This window comes from Anser cygnoides, chromosome 25, assembly GCF_040182565.1.
Source record: "Anser cygnoides isolate HZ-2024a breed goose chromosome 25, Taihu_goose_T2T_genome, whole genome shotgun sequence".
In the NCBI taxonomy this organism is placed as follows: domain Eukaryota; kingdom Metazoa; phylum Chordata; class Aves; order Anseriformes; family Anatidae; genus Anser; species Anser cygnoides.
The window spans coordinates 2402619-2414969 of NC_089897.1; the positions used below are offsets into that span (position 1 = coordinate 2402619).

A 12351-nucleotide genomic window follows, 5' to 3' on the forward strand; every position below is an offset into this window, starting at 1 on the left:
CCCACCTTGTTCCTTCTTCCTCTTTCCCAGTTAATTTTACTGACATTAATTGCAATGCTTTCAGAGTTTGGAGAGAGGGTGTATGGGCCAATGTTTGTGCGTGTTTACATCTCTCTTGCCTTTGAAATGTGTTGGCCTTCTGTCCCTTCAGAGCTAGCGGTTGTTCCTGCTGCTTTCCCCCATTTTAACAGCCCCTTGGCTGTTCGTCAGGTTAATATTACAACTGTGACACATCTGAACAGAGACGATATTTTTAATGCCACATTTCTGCCGCCCCCCTGCGGCTCACCTCATGCTGCAGATTGTCTGCGGAGATCTTGCACAGTGGCTGTGGGACCCATTGCATGAGAACCACTGAGAAGTGGCTGATGCTGCAGCTCTTTCTCTGCATTCGGGGACAGTCTCCAAAGCCAAACACAAAAATTTGGTTTCGTTTTTTTTTTTGGTTGGTTTTTCCTTCCTTTTCCTTCCACCACAGAACACTTGCAGGGAGGGGGCTGGCAAAATAATAATAACAATAACAACAATAATTTAAGTGTTTTAGTAGTAAAATATTGGCAGAAATGTGGAGAGTTGAAAGAAAGGTCATACAAATCTTTCCCCTGGGACACCTTTCCCTTGAGCAGCCATGAATCCAGCCCCTGGCACTTAGGAAAAGAGATGATTTTAAGTGTTACCCCTTACTCAGCCCATTTTGGTTTTAATAAATTCGCATCAAAGCTGTGCCAGGATAGGTTTTCCTCTGGCTACCAAGTCACTCTGCCTTGGACATCCCACAGGGACGTGCAGGAGCAGGAACAGGAGTTTGCTGGGAATCATTTTCAAGTGGCAGCACTTGAAAAGACAGGGGCCAGGGATGCTCAGAGTCGGTAATGTCCTGTACGGATCCCTTGCCTGTACTATGGTCCTTTCTGATGTAGGGAAAGGCCAAACGGAGTGATAGGCAGGCAGGTTTGCTGCGCCAGGAAGGAGGCAAGGCAGCTGGCTGGCTGCTCGGCTGGCCAAAACCTCCCCAGGCTCTGAAAGCACATCTGCAGCTTTTGTGCGCTCACCCATCCACAGCAGCAGGATGGGAGCTCTGGCACAGGAAAGCACGGCTGTGCACAGCAGAAGTTGGCAGGGATGTATTTCACGGTTGACTTGGAGCTGGGGAGGAGCATGGCCTTGAGGGAAAACCCACCCCCAGCTGTAGAAGCAGCTCCTACGGTCTGCAGCTTGTGCTGGAGGGAGCTGGGCTGGGGCTGGCTGCGTGGGTGAGCCACAGCACAATCCTTGCATAGCACAAAGATGCTCGGAGCAAGTGTCAGGTGTGTGCAGCGTGGAGATCCCCTCACCTGGGGGTCCTGCTCCCTAAGCTGTGCGCAGAGTAAGTCGTAGAATCATAAAAAAAAGAATTATAGAACCATCAGATCGTAGGATCATAGGATGGTTGGGTTGGAAGGGACCTTAAAGATCATCCAGTCCACTCCCCTGCCAGAAGCAGGGACATGTTTTACGAGATCAGGCTGCCCAAAGCCCCATCCAACCTGGCTTTGAACATTTCTAAGGATGGGAAGCCGTCATCCCTCCCACTCTGGCAATACCTGTTTCCCAAGAGAGGGCTCAAGGGCACTCGCTTTTGATTTATTTTTTTCCCTAACACTTCCGTGCTGGTTCCTTCCCTGCAGAGAGCTGTCGCACAACAAAATCGAAGATCTGCCCAGTTTCCACCGGTGTCAGCGGCTGGAGGAGCTGTGAGTAGAGACCTTGCTTGCGCCGTGCTCTGGGGCAAAGGGGTCACCTCTGGAGGGAGAGGCAGCCCCCGAACACAAAACTCAGCCATCACCCAGCACTGGGAGAGCTGAGCACTGTAACTCGCTGTTGGGACTGCAAATGGGACAGAGCTCCATGCTTTGCCCTTGTGCAAATAGAGAATAAAAATACATTCCCTGTGCATAGGAGCTTAATTCACTTGAGGTTTTTCAGAGGTCTCAGACACAGCAAGCAGAAGTAGGATGTAACAGCACTGAAATTTTGCTTTGGTAATTCAAGTTCCAGACATGAGCTAATCAAGAATGGGATTTATCCCATTCCATGCCATACCATAAACAGCTGCTTCAAGGAGTGCTCCCATGCTATGGGTGCAAAGTGGCTCTCACCCACACTGCTTAGGGCTTGCCACTTCGTGGAGGAGATTGATGCTTTGTTTATGAATAGCGCTTGATCTGGGTCTCCTCTGGGCCCTGGGACGCACCCCCATTACTCCAAGACACAGTTATTCATGCTCAGTTTAAAGTGTCCAGAGACCTGACCCCAGAAACCCTGCAAAGCTAACTAACAGAAGTTCTTGCCCTTTTTGAGAAAATTTTACATATATATATATTATATATATAAATAATAGACTCCATGCTTTTACAGAATTCTGCAATCTGAAATAATAGGTGTGTGGGAGCAGCATCCCCACAAAAATACCACGAGAGGCTGTCCCTGCTCCCTGCAGCACCTCAGCCTGCGCAGCCAGAGCAGTTCATCCAGCCTTTGCAAAGCCAGGCATTCGGGCACTGTGAAATCACAGGAGAACGGGAGTCACACAGCCCTTGCTGCCTCTTTGGGAGCTCTGAGGACAGAGCTAGATCTGGAAGTATTTTTATCTATAAAAATAGAAAATGTTTTAAAAAACAGAAGAAGTATCCAAATAATGACAAACTTCCAGAATTCCAAACCTGTAATTTTATGCATGGTACCTAAATTTCTTCTTACCGTACCTCATAATATGCCAAACTCAGACTTAACATTAATATAAAAGCACAGCAAATCCCTCTTTCAGTCTACTGAAGTCAGACAGAGTGTGTTTTAAATCACATTTTCTTACAGAATAAGAATTTGAACCCTTAAGCCCAAAGTTATCGTCTGTAAGACCCACTCCCACCTGATAGCAGCATTCCTGCTGGGAAATAAGTTGAAAATAAGTCTGGTGGTGCGTGGTGGTACAGCCTGGTATGCAAACACCTTGTGGGTGCCGGTCGCTCTGCTGTAGCTGCCAACGTGCAGGTTTTTACCTGCAACACGCAGGTGGTCCCTTGCAGCTAAACATCCTTGGATTATTTTTCACTGACTTGCCCCAATATTCCTGCTTCCCTCTCCCACACAGTGCCCCTCTAACTGAGACCCCCAAATTTGTGCAGAGCTCCCTAAGTGCTCTCGTTTGAAACCCTAACTAGAAGTATGAGCGGTGCCTTTTTGGCTACATGGGACGCTGAGAAACCACCAGTAGATTAGATGCAAGAGCCTCAAGCCCCTGCCTCTGAAACACGAATATGTGGCCAAACACCAGCTGAAACATCACAGCCATTGCTTGTAGGTCCTTGTGAGCAAGTCTGAGATGATTCGAGACCATTTCTGAGTCTGAAAGGCAGGCTAGCTACCCAACAAATGCCCTGGGTAGAGTACGAAGCAGTGGCTGCTGCCCCTTGCAGAAGGTCACACTTCTGCAGGTCAGGGAAATCGCAATTTTGAGGAATTTAGAAGAAAATATTCACCATTGTTACACACGGGGGAAAAGTAAACTGCAAAACTGTGAATGTTTCACATGAAGGGGATACTTGAATCAGCTCTGGATGTCTCGGGAGGGCTGTGTGCAGTCTGTAGGTCAGTCAGCAAACACCTCCCTGCCCTGCCTTGGGAGGGCAGGAGGCTGCTGGAGGGGACTTGCGCCACGATGGCATCAAAAGAAGAGGTTGTCTGGGCCCTGGAGCTGCCCGTGGGAGAGAATGGCTTTGAGCTGCTTTGTTCCTGCTCGTTTACCCCTTGAAATAAGAGCAGATTTTCCAGACACAAATGACTTCTACTGTGATAGTTTGCTTCTGCTGCAGAGGGACAAAGATCCCCATGAAGTATGAACGCTGCCTTCAGCTATTTTCTCAGACCAGTTTCTGTTTTTTCAGTGGCCTCCAGCACAACAGGATCCATGAAATCAGAGCAGACACCTTTGTGCAGCTGATGGCCCTGCGCTCCATGTAAGTGCCGCCAGGTGTGGCTGGCAGTGGGAATGACCAGGCTTTTTGCTTTGGGAAGGAGAACTGTGAGCGCTGAGCCAGGCTGATGTGGAGTTTCCCAGCCCCACTCCCTCTGTCTCTGTTCTGAGGCTTCACGTTCTCCCTGAAGCTGTCCAGTCCCTCCTCTACTTCCAGTCCCTTCCAGAATAGAGGCAGCCTTGCTTAGGGCTCAAGTCTTCTCCCTGGCTTCACTTCTGCATGCAGGCACCCCTGTGAATAAACTCCTTGCATGTCGGGCTTACTGCCCACACATGCAGAAACTCCACACCACATGTGCTATCACACGCTGCAACTCAAGTATTACATACTACACATGGACACCTGCCTCCTAAATGCCCTTAGAGACATTGATTCATGGCAGGGATTTACCACGGTGTGCATGAGCTCTAGCAGCCTTTTACCTACACAGCCTAGTCCTGGGTCATCCAGGAACACCCCTGGGCCTCACATCAATGCAGAGCATCTCATCTGAGCAGGGATTATCTCCATAAAACTCAAAGAACATGTTAGATGTACTAAGTGCACACAAGCATGTAGATACCATGCACGCATAGTGACCTTGCAGTAGACAGCTCACTTGAGTGCTTGGCACCTTTCAGAAGCTAGTAAGGCTTTGTAGGGTGTGATTCTCTCTGAGATGTATGGAAAGAGCCCTTCAAGTGCAGATGGTCTTTATTTACTGTTCTGCTAGGAAGTGAACTGAATCACATAGAAGCTTTTTCCCACAGTGCAGCAATTTGAGTGTCATTTAATGGGCCATCGTTCCCAGAGATCCGTGTGTGTCATGGGACCACAACTGCACAGGAACATTCACGTACTACATGTAACGCCACAGGCAGCACACAAATGCAAGCATGCTGCTGTCACAGTACAGTCACACAACTGAGCATGTAAGTTCTAGCATTTGTCTCTGGGTGCCTGTAGGAAAGGTTCATCTTACCCACCCTGGCTCCCTTCAGAATGGGAGAGATGTGGAGAGATGTGGCAGGTTGCTCATGTAGTCAGCCTTAGAAGGAGAAGAAATGGTTCTTGACATACTGATTCCTGTCTGCTTATGACAGAGGGAGGTGAAACCTCTAGGTCAGATGGAAACAGAGGGTAGGAGGTTATTGAGGTGCTTCATTGAATCCTTTCCATACCCATCCAACTGCACATGACAGGCAACACTCTCAGATGACCTTGGTTCACCTTCCACACAACTCCTGAACTTACTTGTCCTTGTCTGGGTGCCCAGCAGTGTGACCACTTCAGAGATGCTCTGGCACTAAGGGCAGACCAAGTAACCTGCTTACTCTGTTAGAAACTACCCAGATACAGACTCAAACATATTTGCCTCCAGGGAGCTGCAATAAGACAGAACTCGCTGCCAACCAAGGGACTACAGATTCCACACTTGTTCGCATCAAAGCCCTTGCCCAGGCCAGTGTCAGCAGCTTCACTCTCCTGTTCTGCACCCCTCTTACTGGCCTGTCCTTGCCTTGCAGAGACCTGAGCTGGAATTACATCCAGTTTATTCACCCTGAAGCCTTTGTGACGCTGCACTCGCTCACCAAGCTGTAAGTTGCGGTGATATTTCTTTGCCAGTGGGTCCCTGAAAGCAGGTATCTGAGCACCTCAGGCTGACTCCCGGAGCTACGGGGGCACCGGCGGTCATTTAGCTGTCAGAAGGGTGCGGTGCTGAGGCCTGAGGTGTGCACCTCAGCACTGATGTGAACAAACCCAATCCCAAAGTTTCCTATCAGTATTAAAGGGATGATGAGATTGCAGATGAGGTCATCTTCAAGCTGCTCTCACCCTGAACGCTTAAGTCAGTACTTCCACTTTCTGATGCTTTCACGCCTGCCTTGGATGCCTTTATTGAAGGTCAGCATGATAGTGCATTTCAGCAGGAGTCACGGCAGACCACCTTTACTGGCTCTGGAGGGGTTCCCAGTCCACAGTCCCCTCACTAAGAGTTTTGGGTATTTTATGAGCCGGAAGCTGCAGTCATACCTGACCTGCTGTGGGGGAGGTGGCAGGGAAAGAGATGCATGGGGCAGATGCGTGCACAGGGAAGTAAATATCACAGAGAGCTTTCAGCATGGGCCTTAACCCCTGCCCCTCATTTCCCCCAGGGATTGCAGCATCCCCATTAACTCCAGAGGACCCTGGGCCCATGCAGCACCCAGCCCCATTTCAGCCACACATTTCAGGAAGAAAGCAAGAGAGACAGCATGCCTCTCTGAGCCGCTGATGGCTAAGATACCACCAGCACAAGCTGACCGCGCTCTACCTCTCTGCTTTTCCTTCACAGGGACCTGACTGACAACCAGCTGGTCACGCTGCCCCTGGATGGGTTGGGTGGACTGACCCATCTGAAGCTCCAAGGCAACCCTGCACTTTCTGAGCCCTTCACCAAGGAGAGCTTCCCCAAAATGAGGTACTGGTTGTGCCCTGGGCCTTGTTCACTCTTTCCCTTCTGGCTCTTGCTGCAGTCTGTATTTGTTTATATCAATCAGCCTCCTGCTTTCCTTGTTTATCTCATGCTTTCCTCCATCCTTTCAGGCCAATAGGTTGAGGAAGCTTCATCTGCTGCTAACAAGCCTCATCTTTTAAAGTCTTCCATGGGAAAGCGATGATGCGCTTCTGGGCCTGCCACCCCCATCCCCAAACGCACACACACAAGTGGAAAGCGTGGAGCAGGCCCAGCTCAGGGCTTCTCTCAATGGAAAACATTCCCAGAAGCCAGTCCTAGCTAATGACATCCAGCTTTCCTTCAGTAAACTCTGTTTGTGTGGCCGTGTCTTGTCTGCTATGGATTAATGAGGAGCCCGAAGGGGTCAAACAGAGCAAGACAAGGCTGCAAAAAGCTTGGCGTACAGTGCTGCACCACAGGCTCTGGCTCTCCCTTCTCTATCTTAGCAGTGGGTCTTCAGCACAGTACCTAAGGGGCCTACAGTGCAGGTGACTCAAATTTTCCCCAGGTAAAGCCATCTTTTGCATGGGTCTTCCAGGCAGTTCTTTGGGAGCCAAGGATGCGTGAGCTGTTGCTTCCACCCATCCAGTACAAGCCGAGGGCTCCCAAGGCTGGAACTTCTCACCTTTAGGCACCTCCTCACAGGTCATTGTATTAGTGCTGGGCTTAACAGCTCAGGTCCCGTGAAAAGCATTGATCTGTCACTTGGGTCTGCCTTGGCAGTAGTGCCTGCAGGGCGTTCTCTTGTGACTTTTCTGACTCATCATGGCTGGTATCTGCTGCATGACTGCTTTCCAAACAGCAGGGGATCCCAGAAGCTTCTGGAGGGCTTTCCACACCCAGGATGGCAGTCCTCTGAGCAGAGTGGGTTGAATTCAGCACTTCCAGGAGCATTCCTCCTCTGAACTCATTCCACTAACATCTGTGGGGCTGGTTTGGATTTCTACCAGAGAGACCAAGACTGAGGGAGTGGTTCATTGAAGCAAGCCAGGCCATAGACCCGTTAACGTTCCCTAAATTTTGGGGTACTGCCACTAAGCATTTTTATTCTTAGGACATATGTGTGGAGGAATCATCTGAGAAAGATTCCTAGCCATCCTGGGAGGATCTGTACCTCCCTACCACCTTTCAATAATAGGATTTAATTTGGAGCTTATAACAGGAAGCAAGCTTGTATACAGAGTTTCCATAACCTCCCGGGGCTCAGCCAGAAATGTTTGGGAACTTAAAACAAAAGCATATTTTTAGAATATAGAGTTTCACCATATTTACTGATCTTGTCAGAAAACCTTAATTATCTAGAAAACCTGAGGTTCCTTTGACTTCATCAGCAGTCTTTCTGGCTTTCAGCAAAGAAGCAGGAGTTTTCTGTCTTTGAAGAAGATGCAACTTCTCACTGACAGCCTAGTATTTCATCCAGATGATGTTCAGCTGCTGTTTAATTAACCTTGTAATACAAACCGTAATTGACAACTAAGAATTCTACTTTCAGGGCAACCAGACAGTAAAATAACTTGCTACATTTAAGATACCTGAGACTCCCCTGCCCTGACTGGTAGGGGTGAGCCACGGTCATGGATCTAGAGCTTGGAGGTGCATCTCTGACCTTCAGCAACAAGCAAAGAGGGTCCTTGCACTTGCTTAAGCTCTTAGGAAGCTCCTTATCCTGAACAAAAGAAAGGATGTTCAGCAAAAAGATGGTCTTGGGGTAAAAACTGAAAACTCCACACGCAGAGGTTATGCTTATGGCATATAGCTAGCAGGCATGGGAAAGCAAGGCTATTTCAGTCTAGGGAGAACCACACAAAGGTTTTGAGGAATTATCCAGGAACTTTAGTGGTTTCCAAACCTGGTGTTTGATGACAGACAGCATCTTAAGCACCAAAAGTGAGGCAGCCTGGAAGCACTGTGGCATGATTAGGGTCCACACTCTATCCTGTCTGGAGTCCCTTTCAACAGAGAACAGTCCTGCTCCAGTATGACCATCAGCAAACAGGTTGGCCTTTGACACATGAAAATTAAGCACAAAATGCAAAGTAATAGTCAGGTCACCTAAAAGTTCTGCTTTCCCCCTTTGCAGAGTCCTCGAGGTACCTTACGCCTACCAGTGCTGTGCCTATGGAAGTTGCAGTGGCTTCTTCAAGGTGTCCAGCCAATGGGAGGCAGAAGACATGAGCCCTGAGGAGGAAGATCCCCACAAGAGGACCATGGAGTTCTTTCCAGGTCATGCTGATAACCACTGTAAGTAGGCAAGGCTGAATGGTGATCAATCTGTGGCAGGGCTATGCTGCATTGCACCCACCTCAGAGAAGGCAGACTGATCCTCCTCCAGTTCTGGTGGCCACTTGCTGTGAATGGGCATCAAGCAGTGTCACTGCACTGGAAGGAGAGCTGATCTTGCACTTCTAAACCTTAACATTCGGACAGAAAGATCTGGCAGTCCTCAACAGCACGGGTATGTGTGCTAATTTGACCTTACTGACTACAGAGGGAGGCTGCACAAGCCACCTGAGCAAGGTGGCTGAGGTTACATGGGACAGCTTCTGGGCTTGGTCATTAGGTTTCTGGGCAGTACAGAGCCTCTGGCAGGACATCTGTCTTCATTGCCACAACACGCAGAGGATGGACCCTAAAATTAATCTGAAGGGTAAGAGAATAAGCTCAAAAGACTGGAGCTTGCAGCTGGCTGGAAGTAACGAGACCCATGTCCTTACACCTGTGTACCCACCCTGAAGCTACAGCAAAGATCAGCGAGTTATGAAGAAAAGGAAAGGTTTGAGGAATACGATGAGCACAGTATGGATGCTAAACTATGCATGACAGAAGTGGCTCCAGTTAAAGCTGACCAGCAGTTTCTGTTCCAGTGTCAATTTATTCTGTGCTCCAAAATGTACTTCTGCATAAACCCCCATGAAATCTGTTGCACATGGCTATCCAAGGAGTGTGCAAAGCACACCTCCTGCACCCACAGATCCACAGCACATCGGCAGCTCCAAGGTGAAAGTTGGTCTGATCCCTTTACAAGGGAATCTCAGAATAATACAAAGAAAAGCATGAGCTCCTTTGGCCCCTCTGTAACTGCTGGAGAGTGGAAATACCATCTCAGGACACAGCTTGGATGCTGTATTTGTTTACATGCTTGTGTAAATATAGAGGCCGCATGCACTTCCAAGGTCTGAAACGCCCTGTAGGCAAAACCACATCATGCTTGGTGCCTGCAGGAGATGGGGAGAGGACCGAGTCCCTGAGGAGTGGTGCAGCTGCACTTTGCCCACATGCTCCTGGGAACACCTCACACCCAGCCACAGCCAGGGCATCTGTGCTTCCTGACCCAGCCAGCGAGTGAGCCACAAGCCCTGCGTCCCTCGCTCCTGCCATCTGCCCTGTCCTGATCCTTCATGGTCTAAGTATAAGCTTTAGCAATGTAAAAAGTCCAACCAGGGGCTAGCCAGTGTGATTCCTACTTGCATGATATGGCTTCAGGAAGCGTGGTAGACTGGTGGTTGCACTGGGCAGACAGTACAGAGGAGGCGTATGTTAAGGTCATTGCTGCAGGAATTTCTTCTCCTCCGGGTTAGTTTTTCCATCATTAATGCAGCCCATACTTTAATGATCCTCGTGCATATAGTTGGGGTGTTTGCCCAACAAATTACAGTATCTTCAATGAAACTGTGAAAAGACCTGGTTTGCAGCCAGGGACCATAGTACTGCTTACAGACCTGGTCTTGCTGGGCACCGAACACTGAAGCTATTTGCTGTCTCAAAGCATCCACTGTCCTGGCCCTGACAAGCAACCAACACCCTCCACAGGCCTCCAAACCAGTCTCAATCCCATGGATTATATGTGTGCTCAGGAGATATTAGGACCAGAGGGGAATGCTGAGTGCTTCTAAGATGTGCCAGATGAGACTCTTAACAGCTCGTAAAGGCCCACATTTTCAGATGTTAAAGCACTGGGTTTGTCTGAAATATCAAACCACAGCCGTACAAACGTGGAATGCACAAGAACGTCCTTTCTCGCTATGCACAGCTTTCACGGATCATTCTCCCTACCATTCAGCAACACATGGGCTATTCTCGGCGATTAGGGTTTTGTGATGTTGCTGTCTTACTTAATTAATTGTTGCTTTATTTATGTTCCCAATGCTTCCTTTCAGATGGCCACCAGTGGTATTTAACTCTGTTATATGAGTTGTGCAACAGTTCCTCCTTAAGGAGGAAAAAAAGCTCCCAAACATTCCTTCCCTGCAACAGAGAAAGCGGCCTCATTACAAGAAAATAACTCAGTTTTTTTTCCGTGCAGTGTACACCAGGCTTGTCAGGGCACTTGGGTGCTGTGGGAGAACTTGAGAGGCATGGGGCACGCTTCCAGATAGCCAGACCCTCTTGTCCTCGCGTAGGGCTTCCAGCAAGGGACGGAGGATCCCTTTACAAACAAGTCCGCAGAACCTCACAGCTGGATGGTGAGAGGTGACTGGTCCCAGACCAGCTGTGTAGGGATGAGAAACGGGTGCTGGTGGCAGAGCCCTGCTCCGGCAGCCAGGTAATGCAGCTGCCCCCAGCATAAGCCCTGCGCCCAAGCGACCATCTGAATTCCAACCGCAGAGTGCAAGTGGCTTCATGGACCCCAGGGCTGGCAGCTCTCTCCCACCCTCCCAGGGCCCTGGAGATATGGGAACCCCGCCTGCCACTTAGGGGACACCACCCACGTGTGTCCATTCACGTCCAGCTGACGGCCACCTGAGGCCCAAAGCAGCGTGCTTAGTGCGTGCCCCATCACTCAGTCACCTTGTCACAACAGATGTTTCCAAAACTTTTGCTGCTTGGGATATGCCTTTCTGGATTACGGCTGGTGGTGTTTAGCAGATGCCCCTGACCCGAGCCTGTCCCCTGTGGCTGGGCAGCAGCCCCGAAGGCTCGGGGGCTTGTCACACAGCACGGCCACCCCGCGCTCCCCAGCACCTCCCTCCTGCCACCCTCCCAAAACTGACTGCAGAGGGAGGACAGGGAAAGTGCGAATACTACATTGCCGCGGGGCACTTCCATCACTGTCCCAGCACCCCCTTGGGGACGACTGGTTTGAGGATAGAAAGGGATATATTTACTTAAAAGCATATGTTTGCAATAACGGAACAAAGCTACAGAAAGCGAGAAGAGAACACACTTGTACGGTTATCCTTGACAATAAGACACTGCTTTATTCAGTCTAGCATCTCCATTAGCTTGTAAAGCCATTTAACTTCTGCAACTGTCCAGCAAGCCCTGGAGGGCCCTTAGAGCTACTCATTTCCTATTTCTGTCATTCAAGAAGGTTACTCGAGTACCCCAAAAGCACCTGTCCAGGCCTCTTGCAACCACCCATGCCCTAACTCCGAGGGAGAGAGCAATTATCTGCAAAACCCAAGTGGTGCTGCCCTTGCTAAAGCAGACAATACAAAACGAGAAGAAGCATCCAGACCTATGTTTTCTTTTTTACCCTTTTTCCAGCAATTCTCCTCCTTTTCCTCCCACTTCACTGTTCCTACGGCCTGCTGGGAGCCATTAAAACTGAAAGGACAATACCAGCAAAGTTGTTTTTTCCACAAAGCCTCAGAAAGTGGAGGTGCTGTGGCAAAATTGTAATAAATAAGGGCTACTTCAAAAACAATGCAGTCTGCCTTGATAGAACAAAAAAAGCCATTTTCAACTATCAACAGTTCGCAGGCTGGGGGAAATACTGATTTCCAGCAGAGAGAGGTACATTTTCTGCTTTGAACCCTGCTGTGCTGGCCAAGGATTGCTCTGCAATTCACAGCTAGCTCAGTAGTCCAGGCAAAACAAAAGATCACTGCCTTCACCTCATGCAAATGTTTAACCTACGCT

The 12351-nt window shown here is 49.2% G+C and overlaps 1 protein-coding gene across 2 annotated transcripts in view; it reads left to right on the forward strand.

Moving 5' to 3' along the window:
- The window catches only part of LGR6 (leucine rich repeat containing G protein-coupled receptor 6), a 138005-nt gene that overhangs the window by 120856 nt on the left and 4798 nt on the right, over positions 1 to 12351 (forward strand). For both annotated transcript variants that reach the window (XM_066982877.1, XM_048071011.2), the window contains 5 exons: positions 1668 to 1733; positions 3924 to 3995; positions 5519 to 5590; positions 6328 to 6453; positions 8570 to 8730. In XM_066982877.1, coding sequence (XP_066838978.1) covers positions 1668 to 1733; positions 3924 to 3995; positions 5519 to 5590; positions 6328 to 6453; positions 8570 to 8730 — 497 coding nt within the window. The remainder of the gene's footprint in view (positions 1 to 1667; positions 1734 to 3923; positions 3996 to 5518; positions 5591 to 6327; positions 6454 to 8569; positions 8731 to 12351) is intronic.